Genomic DNA, 12238 nt, shown 5'->3' on the forward strand with positions numbered 1-12238 from the left:
ACAGGCAGACACGGTACTGGAGAAGTAGCTGAGAGTTCTACATCCAGATCAGCAGGCAGCAGGAAGGGCAAGAGACACTGGGCGTGCTTGGACATTTGAAACCTCAAAGCCCACCCTCAATGACATACTTCCTCCAACAACACTACACCTCCTAATAGTGCCACTCCGTGGTGACCAAACATTCGAATCTATGAGCCTATGGTGGACATTCCTATTCAAACCACCACAACCATTATTAAAAAGTTTGGTCGTGTTAAATTTGGTAGACTAAAGAAAAGATTACTAGTTAATAGGGCTGTTATCTACAATGTGTATTTTTCTTTGAGCAGTGCTTTCCTGTTATAAAATGATACCTTCTTTTTGAGTCTTCCCTTATCTCAGTGTACCCTGTTTTGTTGATCCTTAAGGGCAGGGCACAGATCCTAGATAATTTTTAGTAATTATAATTTTGTTCTTTATAGTATTTGTATGATGATAGACAAGAAGGGGATCCATAGTGAGAGCTGAGCTATGTGCTTTTTTTTTTTAAAGTGAACATGTCAAAACTTTGAGTTAATGTTAACTTTTCACTTTTTAGGCTAATATTTCAGGTGATCACTGGTCGTCCTTGCTTCAAGAGGCCACAAGCGAGGCCTTGAAAGTTTGCTTTTGTCCTCTGGCTGTCTTCTTGCAAGCTATGCTACAGTTCAACCGCAAGATGGGAGCAAGGTATAAGAAATCTGTGTTTTTTTCTTGGCTTATAAATCCTGCTTCACTGTACAGCCTCCTAGGAAATGATCAAGGGAGGATTTATAATGAGATAAACTAGTGTAACAAGCCTTGGGATATTCTTATATTTCTACTTTCGGAACATTTTATTCTGTATTGCAGTGAGGAAGAAAACATTTCATGTTTATTTAACAAAAATTGATGCATGGATATGAATATGACAAGTTTGGCATGGTAGCATTTCTCACATGAAGATGCCCTTGAGGTTTTTTTTATTTTCTTCTATTTTAGGATAAGCCATCAGTGTAATGTGGATTCTATAAGTAGATGAAATCAGAGGGACCCTGACTGAAGGGTATATTAATAGAAGTTTTGCTAATTTAACAAACTGGAAAAATTAACAAATGTTGGAAAAACAGAGCTATTTGTAAATATGTGCTTTCATGTTTAGGAAAGTTAAAGGTTATTTGTATTAAAACAAAATTTTGGAAATATTATTAGAGGTTGGGGTGGAAGGTCTCAAATATGAAGAACATTACTTAGAAGTCATATATATGAGTGGAAAGTATTTAAAATTTTTAAAAATAACATGGTTCTAGTACATCAACCCTATTAAAGCAATGAGCATTACTGACACTGAGTACAGAACAGCAGCTAGTCAGCAGTTCTGGCATTTATAATATTTATCTAGCCAGAGGTGAGGTGGGGTGGGGGAGCTCTATGCATTCATGCATGTGGACAGTCTCACTGAGAAATGTCTGTAAACTACCTAATGAGCCCTTCCTATTGGTGTACATAGTGAGCTACATAAGAATGTAGAACCTACACTTTCTTACCATTGTTATCATTTTCAAAAATTAGCCCCTAAATATGCAGTCTTGGAAGAAACTGTGATTATGATGTAACCCTGTGTGTGGACTTCTTCAAGACAGATTCTTCAGTTCTGCTCAGTCTAATTGCTATTTATAGAATCCTTCTATTTAGCAGTCTTGAAGTTAGTTGTTTTATGTTATTTCTACCACTAAGTTGTTTTGATGGTCATCAATGTTAGTTAGTTAGGAGAGAAACAAAATCAGAACATAACTGTAAATCATTTTGTATTTATATGAGTTGAGTTCACATATTGTACATGTCCTTGAAAAGACTAAAAACTTGATTTTACACCTGTAAAATCTATTTTACATTATACAGTAATATATTTCTTGTTCCTTTATATCATGGCTGTGTTATTGGTTATTTATTTGTTTGTTTGTTTGGTTGGTTAGTTGGTTACTTAAGTATTTTTTTCTCCCTGTGAATTTTCTAAATTTTTGAGATAGGGTCTTACTGTGTACCCCAAGTTGCATTGGACCTTATGAGCATTTTGCCTTCACTATCTCAGAACTAAGCTACAGGCATTCACCACCATGCCTGGCTGATTTTTCTGCAACTGTCAAAAAAAGATACAGGGTAAACACCCATAAATGTTCATACAATTTAGAATCTTCTCCTCACTGTATGTTAAATGAGCTTTAATTTGCATGTCTGCCATAGGAATAACAACAGCAATAAGGTTGTGAATATAAAGTATGACTAAATGTCATAGAGCTTTGTGTATGCAAACATTTAATAAATAATAACTATTTTCTTATCGATAAAAATCATAAAGTAATCAGATAAGATTTTCAAATGAATGTGTGAGACTAATATATAAAATCCATCATAATAGCTTAAATGCTCTGCAGTAATTGTAAATGTCTTTCTTCTAGAGAGACAAGGCGACTCTTGGAGAGAGTGGTGTATCAGCCTGGTTATCCCACCTCAATTGTATCAACTGCACGCTGGTACCTCTTAAGACACCTCTATGCGAAAAATGACTATGAGCTCATTGACGTAAGCTGTTAACTTTATCTAAAATACTAGAGTTATCTTTTCAAACTTACCCTACTCTTAGTGAAATTTTAAAAGATAAATATCAAATTCTTTGGCCAAAATGCAACGATTAATGTTGATGAAAGCAGATAAATTGTTATGTGTATGGTTTGAAGGTTTAATGTAGTTAGTGTTTTACATACATTTGTGATAAAATTCTCACCTTGGTGTTATAATATGAAAGCTAAGATTCTTTGGCATGAAAAACCAAGGCATAGTTAAATAGTTAAATGTATATTCAGCAGGAAGACATACTAAGTTTTCTTTGAGTAACCATTTAGAGTTCAAAATCCAAATTAATGCCTAGTACTGAGGGTAGAAGACATTGGTTTAAAACTATCAGGGCCAGTTGTGAGCTAAGTTCTAAAGAAGTGCATAGGAGAGGCTAGTGAGATAATGTCAGGTATTGTGCTTGTTGTGAAGGCCTGACTTGGATCCCTACAGCCCACTGTGGAAGGAAAAGTGACTACTGAGTTTCTTGTGACATCCACATGTATCCACATTCACCCCACCCCTGCATATAATAGTGAATAGAATTTATACTTCCATCAATGTGTTTTAAGTGCTTTGATTTATGACTTTCTTATAAAACTAGCTTGAAATTGTTAGCTATGTTGGGGCATGGAATTTAAGGTAACCAAAATCTGAGTACTTGGGCATGCTCACTCATATTTGGCTCCAGAATAAACTTTCTCTTAGCCATTTAAATAAAACAAATAATTGCATATTAACCATAGATGGCAAGTTTAGATTAAAAGCTATTCTCATGTACATGTCTATTTATCAGTGTAGTTTTACAAGCTTTCTTAAGTGGAAGAAAGGGGGTAAATGTTAAGGAGCTTGTCTAAAAGGTAGTATTTTTTCTGTTACCTGTGTCTTCACAGCATGAAAGATATGAAAGTCATTTACAAGGTATACCGAGGTTTATAACTGAGAGGTACAAATTCAAAACCCTTACCTAGCAAATGTGTAGGTGCTTTATCAAGTGTTCGTTGCATTTCTGAACATCTCATGAATAGGGTCCCAACTGCTTTCTTCCAGATAATCTTTTCATGGTGTTTGTGCAGTGAGCAGCCTTGGGGACAGGTAGTGTCTCTAGAATAAGTTCCCCTCATAATGCACCTCACTGCACAGGTGGGAACTGTATATATCCATCCATATCACCCCCGAGAGGCTTAGAGGACAAAGGGCGTGGAGGCAAGTGTCTGTGCCCCTGGCTGAACCATTAGCAATGCATCCAGTTGTCTGACCAGAGTCTGTGTTATCAGGCAGAAACTTGAAATTTCCAGGCTCTGTCTTGTTAGTTTGCAAGAAGAGCAAGTCCCACACTTTCCACAGTACTTGAAGCCTGACAAGCAGAAAACAGCCAAGTGATTGGATGGAATTGCCCCTTCCAGCTTGGGGCATTTGTGAAAAGTATAAAAAGCTTCTTGACAAAACCAAAGCCTAGAGCTTAGACAGTACTCATGGCTTTAAACAGGGTGCTGTCATCGGACAGTTCTGTATGGAGCCATCTCATGTGGGGTCAGGGTTTACAGGTGACAGGAATGCAAACAGAACCCTTCATTTTATGCACAACTGATAATCAGCAATCAAGATACTGACATTTTTACTAATGAACAATCGTTAACTTTAGATAGTAATTTATGACAGCAAAAGTGAACAGCTGCATCGCTGTAGATGGTGTCCCTTTGAATATTGCTTCTCGAACTGTCTGTGATTTCTCACAGGTGTTGGTGAAGAATGCTGAAACTCATGGTGATAAAAGAACATTGGATCTGAACGAGAAGCTATCGTCACAGTAATCTCAGGCTGTGAGACTATGTAAGAACTGAGAAAGTAGGACAGGCAGTGAGGAAGGAGTTCACCAGTCTAGGACTAGAGTTGTATCAGCTGGGCATGGTGGTGCACACCTTTAATCCCAGCACTCAGGAGGCAGAGGTGGGTGGATCTATGTGAGTTCCAGACCAGCCAGCAGTACACAGTGAGATCCATCTTGAAAAAAATTTTAAATAATAAAGCAAATAAGTTAAAAAGCTACAGTTTTAATCATCTCTTGCTTTTCCTGGTTTTTTTTTTTTTTTTTTTTTTTTTTGAGCTGAGGATTGAACCCAGGGCCTTGCGCTTGCTAGGCAAGGGTTTTACCACTGAGCTAAATCCCCAATCCTGTTTTTCCTTTTTTAATCTAGAGAAGTTGAAGTTCTTACATTAGGGTTGTAACTTTCCAGTAACCCTTGATCTGCTTTTAACCTGAAAGACATCTCTGACTTGGTCCTTAAGGAAGTGAGAACCCTCATTCCCTTACTTGTTTTTGTTTGTTTGCTAGTGTTCTTTCCTAGACAGGGTTTCTCTGTGTAGCCCTGGCTGCCCTGGAACTCAGAGATCCGCCTGCCTCTGCCTCCTGAGTGCTGGGATTAAAGGTGTGTGCCACCACCGCCCAGCACTAACGTTACTTCTTACATTTGCACAGAGTATAATATGGTGCCTTTTGGAGGTTGCCTTTTACAATTAAGCCTTTGTATGCATTTTACAAATAATATGAAAAAGTAAATTTTCATTTTTTTTTTAAATTTCAGAGTTCTTCAGACCAAGTCTTGGTGAAATATACATGTGTTCTCTTGTAGTCTGTCTGGCTAGTTCCATCTCAGATCCTAGTGAAGAAGCCTTACATGAATGCTTGTAAGATTTTGACTGCTAATGAATATGTATGTAAAGTTTAAAATGCTCAGTTACCTAGTTGCATTTAAAAACAAATATTAATGAAAAATATGTTGAAAATGACGCTGATAATATTTAATTATTCGTGCAATTTATTCATGATGAAAAGACATGAACTACCTGAAATAAAACAAAAATCAGTGTCTTCTTTTTTTATATTACCAATATGAGACATGGTTTTTAAGTTGGGATTTAAGACTTAAAAGCAGAGTTACCTATTTTTTTCAAAAAGTAATTTATATATTTAAATAACCTGTATGTCATTTACTTTGGATTGTGGTTTTAAATATTCCAGTGGGCATGGTGTTAAATGCCTTTAATACCTGCCCTTCAGAGGCAGAGGCAGGCAGATCTCTGAATTTCAGATTAGTCTGGTCTACATAGAGAGTTCCAGGACAGCCCAAATTGCATAATGAGATCTTGTCTCAACAATTTTTTTCAGATGTAAACATTTATTGTACAGAGGTATGTGGCAATATAATTTAGAATATATTTTTTCTAAGCCAGCAGGCTCATTGTATTATTTTCTGAAATCATATGAATTGATAATATCTTTTAATTAAATTGTACTTCAGAGGTTATTTTCTTAGACAGAACTGTAACCTGGTATTTCCAATTGTGGTAGAACATTGTAATCACAGTCAGAAACCTTGGGATGGGAGGGATCAGAACTCAGCCTTCGGATGGAGCCTGAGGCAGTCTAAGGCTTGTACAGACCGGAACACACATGGTCCTCTGCTTACTTCTTCCTTGTCTTCCTCCTAAGCCATCCAGTGTTTATAGCCTGACCCCGGGCAGCTGGAGATGTTGGGCAGGAGGCAGCTGTTACAGCCTGGTGCCCATGTCCTACTGTTTTCTCCTGCTGACTGGGCTGCTGCCATCTGCCTGTGTTAGATACAGCCGCTGCCGTCCACCTGCTCTCTGGAGGTGCCATGAGTTTCACAAGGTTACCTCCTTCCCCTTTAGATTATGTGACCAATTTTTGGTTTAGAAAATGCATTCACTTAGGATTTGTATACTGAAGATCACTCCTCATGGTGTGTTTGGCCTTTGCTCCAGCCCTCATTCAAGTGGTGACCTTTGGATTCTTTTGCCAAATCTGGAACCTGAGTCTTTTGGAAATTGGGGCAGTAAAAATGTCTTAAATATCGATTCAGATCTTTTTATTATTATTATTAAAATGTACACATGCAGGTTATTTTCTGCCAAAATTTTTTTACCTTCTCCTTTAATATTAATGTTAAACAATATTCTTAAAACAAAGTCAATTTGAAACAAATAAATACTATAAAACTGTAGAAAATTGAGTTAAATTAAAACTAATTTCTCCAAGGACTGGTATTTCATTGTTATTGCTACATTTGATTCTAGAATTACAATGTGTTTTCTCTCTCTCTGTTATTTTTTTTTAACCCACCATTTAGCTACCATTAATTAACTAGATATTTACAGTATTATTTGGCTCCCAACGGTAACCTCCTGTGGAAACACATATCAGCTCATAAGTGGATTCTGAACCACTGTTTATTTGCTTGGAATCACTTGTCATGTTTTTTGCAGTGTCTGCTATTTTTGAACAGAAAAAAAGTTTTCTTTAATTTGGGATTCAGCACAAAGTAGGACTGGGTGGGAAAACTCAGTAGATCAGGAGCATTAAAAATGTATTAGTTGTTTGTTTGTTTGACTTGCTGATAATAAACAAAGTGAAAGGACCTGTCTGTGGCTATCCATAAGACAGCGTGGTTTCTACTGGGACATAACTATAGTAGCAGAAATGAGGCAGTGTAGATTACAAATCTGTTTTCACATGGAAAGATGTGGACTTTGTGTCTTCGTCAAGTTCACTCTTGCTCCTTTCCAGTCCTTCCTTCCTCTTGCTGGAGTTGCTGACAGAAGGAAAGGAACTCAGATTCCTTCTCTGACATTTGTTCTAAAAGGTAACACCAGGTTTTATAAATGGACCCTCACTATAGAGGGGCTCTTCTGTTTTTGCTACATACTTAAAAATATGTATTTATATATTATAGACTTTATATGGGAGAAATAAGTCAGAACACTCCATCATTTATAATATGTGAGCCATTTCTAGTTTAGAAATAGTCATGGGAGGTCTGTCGTGCCTCAGAGACCACTCATGGTGTCTGTCATGTGTGTTGTTGTTTCCTATTGCTGATTAGGGAGTTTTTCATAGCAGTGTTTTAAATTCTAGTCTACCCAAATACCCTGCACTACTATTTATATTTTCACAAATGCTATCTTTTTTACTTTAAAATATTTTGAAGTAAGAGATTTACTCAAGAAATAACCATTGTTGCTCATTCATAACAACCAGGAAATTTGGGATCAGCCTAGATATCCATAAGCAAGTAAAAGGATAGGACAGTGTGGTGGGTGTGTGTGTGTGTGTGTGTGTGTGTGTGTGTGTGTGTATGGATCAATTCACATGAGTCTATTAAATGGGTAACAGAATTTATTAAGATGTAAATTGAGGAAATACACTCATGAATACAGAATGGAGTAGACTGCAGAAGTCATCCTCTGATCTGACCGGGAGTGAATCCACCTTGCAGGCAGGAACAGGGAGAAGGGGCATGTGACCCTTCTCCAGCTCTTTTTAAGAGGTCACATATAATGGCAGGAAGCACCACCTCCTTTGGGCCATATAGCCCACTATCATGGGTGGAGCAAACACTACTAAATATATAAGTGTTTTATTTGGCTGTAAGGAAAAATGAAATTTGCAGAAGAACAAATGAGTCAGGAAATTAGCAAATTAACTGAAGTAATCCAGACTCAGAAAGACAAAACTGTTCTCTCTCATATGTGGATCCTAATTCTAAGTTGTAAACATGGATACATATATTGGCATAAGTAAAGGTATATAGGTCATAAAGGTAGAAAGGGCCATGCTGAGAGGAATTTTTAAGGAGACAGGGAGAGGCTAATAGAATGTATGTGACATGAAACTGGTAAGGAGGCTGCCAGTGATGGGAGGGTACAGAGAGCAGGGTGCAGGCCCTGGGAAAGAAGAGGGAGAGAGGAGGTTCAGCCAAAGCAAAGTATGTCTGAAAAAAAAAAAAGCCATAAAGCAGCAGATGGCTGCCGGCTGAAAGTCATTTTTCAAGAGTGTGACCAGTGGTAGGTTGCCCTGTTCCAGTGGATGTTGCTACACCTGTGTGCATATGACCACTAATTGGGCTTGGAGAGTTATAGAGGGAGGAGGAGGAGGAGGAGGAGGAGGAGGAGGAGGAGGAGGAGGAGGAGGAGGAGGAGGAGGAGGAGAGGAGAAGGAAGAAGAAGAAGAAGAAGAAGAAGAAGAAGAAGAAGAAGAAGAAGAAGAAGAAGAAGAAGAGGAAGAGGAAGAGGAAGAGGAAGTGGAAGTAGAAGTAGAAGTAGAAGTAGTAATGAAGTTGGTAAGGGGATGTATTGAGGAATTTGGAGAGGACAATGGTGAGTGGTTATGATCAAAATACCTTATGTTTATGGGTGAAATTCTCAAATAAACATTTTTTAATGCCATAATGAAATCCATTACTTTGTATGGATTAACAAGCAAGGGACAGGGTTGCTTAGTAGTTAGGAACATATGATGCTCTTCCAGAAGACCTACATTCAGTACTCAACACTTTTGTTGGGCAGTTTACAGGTACCTGTAACTTTAGCTCCAGGGGATCCAAAACCTTCTAGCCTCCACAGGCACCCACACAGGATTGAGGTCCTGAGAGCTTTTTCTTTTTCTGTGTTAGCATGTCATCATTGTTTAAGGCAGACCTGTCAAATAGTCATCCCTGAGATCGTATACATACAGGTAACATTATATGAAGTTTATTATATCTATGTAGGAATAAATGTGCATGCACACACACACTTGTATGTAATAAGGAAAAAAATAGACCATAAATTTGAGAGAGAGCAAGGGAGTGCATGGGAGGAATTGGAGGGAGAAAAGGGAAGAGGTAAATGATAGAGTTTTATAGATAAAATTATTATACAAATAAAATGCATTTTTCATAAAACCTCATCAATAATTATTTGTACCTAATTCTCTTTTTAAATGCATTAAATACCACTCACATTGAAGACACATGTTTCAGCAGATAAAGGTACCTACCTGGCAACCTGAGTTCCATTTGTAAAATTTGTATTGGATAGAAAGAACCAACTCCTCAAAGGTTCCTCTGACCTCCACAGGTATACTACAGCATGTACACTCACATATGCACATCACTGTGCACACACAAGTATTGTTTTAAAGCTTCTCAAACACACACATTCGTATAAAGGAATCTGATTGGAGTTACCCTACATAGGGTACCTCTCCTCTCAGCTACCAGGTGCAAAAATCCTCCCTTCAAGGTGTTGATCAGAGGGTCCTGGATATTCCTTAACAGTGCAGTCTATTGCCATTGCTCCTGGCTTCCCACCAGAACTAGATGGTGAGATGCTGTTGCTGAAGACACCACACAATCAAAGCATGTGGAGAATGCAAGGTGATATTGCACAGGAGGTTGCCTGCCTATTTTTCATGTACTGGAAGGTACTAGGCAGGCTGCTGAGGGGAAAACATCAGTAATCTTACCCAGCTGTGATCCCTGTGACGTATAACAGGTATGGCAAGATACAGTTGTGGGTGCAATACTACCACAAATATTGCGGTAACCAACCACTTTCTGATTGGACTTCAAAAGCAGGAGGTGCTGTAAATTTGGCCAAAAGTTAGCCCATGGATTGAAACCAAAGAGATGAACCTACTGCTAGTATTTTGCTAAATGAACAGTGTCAAACTGCCCTCAAAATTCTTATTTCTGTACCTATAGGTTAGTGCAGATCTCAGACCTTACCAGAGAAATTTCAGTGGACAGGATTTATGCAGAAACTCATAACTGGTCAAAATACAAAGAATAAGTGTCTGGAGTGCTTAGCCACATCACATTCCCTCCCTAAAGATCAGGAACCATTTTGTAAGAGAGAACTGAAAGATTCTAAGCTGGAGAGATTGAGGAAGACCTGATCAACAGCATGTGCTAGACATGGCAGGACTGCTGCACTCAGGAACTCAATAGCCTAGTCAGTCAACAGTCCAGGAAGGAGCAGGAAGGGGCTCACAAGCCTCCACCCTAGCTCAGTTGCTATTGATTGCATGTGCTGGACATGGTAGGACCATTGCACTCATGAACTCAACAGCCTAGTCAGTCAACAGTTGGCTCAGGTGCTATTGACAGCTGATGGTCTCTGGGGAGGGGTGAAGACTATGTATCTGGGAGGATTTAGGGGAAACTTGGAGGAGAATATGATCAAAATGCACTATGTGCACATATAGAATCATTTTTAAAAGCTTGTTTTAAGTATTTACTAAATTTGTGACTGTGTATGTCTTGTCTTTTGGCCTTTGTCTATGAATTGATAAATTCAGGGTCTTAGCTAGATTTCTAATGGTGACATTCTGTTGCTCTGAGATCACCAAAGTTTTCCAAACCAGAAATGAATGAAACAAAGTACTAGAACAAACTGTTGCTGCAACCCCTGTGCATATAAACCTTAGGATAGAAACCCTTTGTAACAAGGCTCATATGGTAAAGAAGGGTAGGGAATGTTCTTAGATATAATGGTCTAGAAAGGAAAGTGGTCTTTCTCAAAGGATGCTTTGCAGGAGCCACCATCTGTGAACGGTTGAATGTAATTACATGCTCCTGCAATATGCCAAATAAGTGGTGCTTTTTACAAGGCCACATACATTAAATAGACCATTCACATTATTTTGTAAATCTTAAATAACTTGAGTCCCTAAGTTCCTGCCTTTTTAATGTCATTCCCTCCCTTTGATCATACAAAATATGTTCATTGTTTAATATCTATATGGAAAAAAACCCTGTATAATAAATAGTAGGCAGTGTTAACATTTTTTGGAAAAAGATTGAATTGATCTGCACTATTTGATGCTTTTAGGAAGCAAGTAGAGACAGCTTTTGTAAACACATTAGCTCAGAGGTCTGGAAAGTTAGGAAGAAGGCAGGTGGTGCCGAGACAAAGACAACCATTCTTATCTTATAGACTGAGCTGGGTGTTTTCCTGAGGATGGACATTTCTGGAAGTGTTAATTTCTCTTAAGTTTATGACACAAATATGTCTGGGCACAAGGAAGAAGCCAGATGGTGTAGTTAGAGTTTTCCTGCCTGGCCCAGTCGGGACAAATCTCTCTCACCCACCAGTCCCACAGTCTCTCAGACCCAACCAAGAAAGCACACAGAAACTTACATTGTTTAGAAACTGTATGGCCATGGCAGGCTGCTTGCTATCTGCTTCTTCTATCTTAAATTAACCCATTTTTGTTAGTCTATACTTTGCCACATGGCTTGTGGCTTACCGGTGTCTTTACATGTTGCTTTTCATGGCGGCGGCTGGCGGTGTCTCTCCCCAACCTTCTACTTCCCAGAATTCTCTTCTCTCTTGTCCTGCCTATACTTCCTGCCTGGCCACTGGCCAATCAGAACTTTATTTACACAGAGCGCTATCCACAGCAAGATGGAACAGATGGATTTTCATGGAGAAAGAAGAAGAGGAAGTTAGAGAGAAAGTAAAAACACTGGCTGGGAGAGAAATTTGCATTGATACGTGTAAGCAAGGTGCAATGAAACCACCCAACAGACCATTCTGTGGGTAGAAAGAAAGGTTTATTGTGGATCCAAGCTTCCAAGCTGTCTCTCAGGAGCAGAGAACAGCAAATTGGGGGAAGAGCCTTGCCAGTTAAGGGGACAGTGGTGGGGGGAGGAATGTGAGCCAGAACAGCCTGGGAGTTAAGAGTATTAGAAGTGGAGTACAAACCAGAATGGCCTAGGAACTAGCACCAGAGCTTGTTTAATTGGAAACCAGATGCCTTTGCTGGAGGCAGTTGGCTGTAGGG

The 12238-nt window shown here is 38.7% G+C and overlaps 1 protein-coding gene across 5 annotated transcripts in view; it reads left to right on the forward strand.

The window, feature by feature from the left end:
• Ttc37 (tetratricopeptide repeat domain 37) overlaps nucleotides 1-5715 on the forward strand; it is a 104995-nt gene extending 99280 nt beyond the window's left edge. For 4 of the 5 annotated variants that reach the window (XM_036207181.1, XM_036207178.1, XM_036207182.1 and 1 more), the window contains 3 exons: nucleotides 578-708; nucleotides 2457-2580; nucleotides 4350-4559. In XM_036207181.1, the coding sequence (XP_036063074.1) occupies nucleotides 578-708; nucleotides 2457-2580; nucleotides 4350-4424 (330 nt within the window). In that variant the 3' untranslated portion in view covers nucleotides 4425-4559. Of the gene's footprint in view, nucleotides 1-577; nucleotides 709-2456; nucleotides 2581-4349; nucleotides 4560-5195 lie in introns of those variants that run through there. The other variant, XM_036207180.1, reaches the window with a different exon arrangement.
• The last annotated feature ends 6523 nt before the right edge of the window (nucleotides 5716-12238 follow it).

The sequence above is a fragment of the Onychomys torridus genome, chromosome 15 (assembly GCF_903995425.1).
Source record: "Onychomys torridus chromosome 15, mOncTor1.1, whole genome shotgun sequence".
Taxonomy (NCBI): Eukaryota; Metazoa; Chordata; class Mammalia; order Rodentia; family Cricetidae; genus Onychomys; species Onychomys torridus.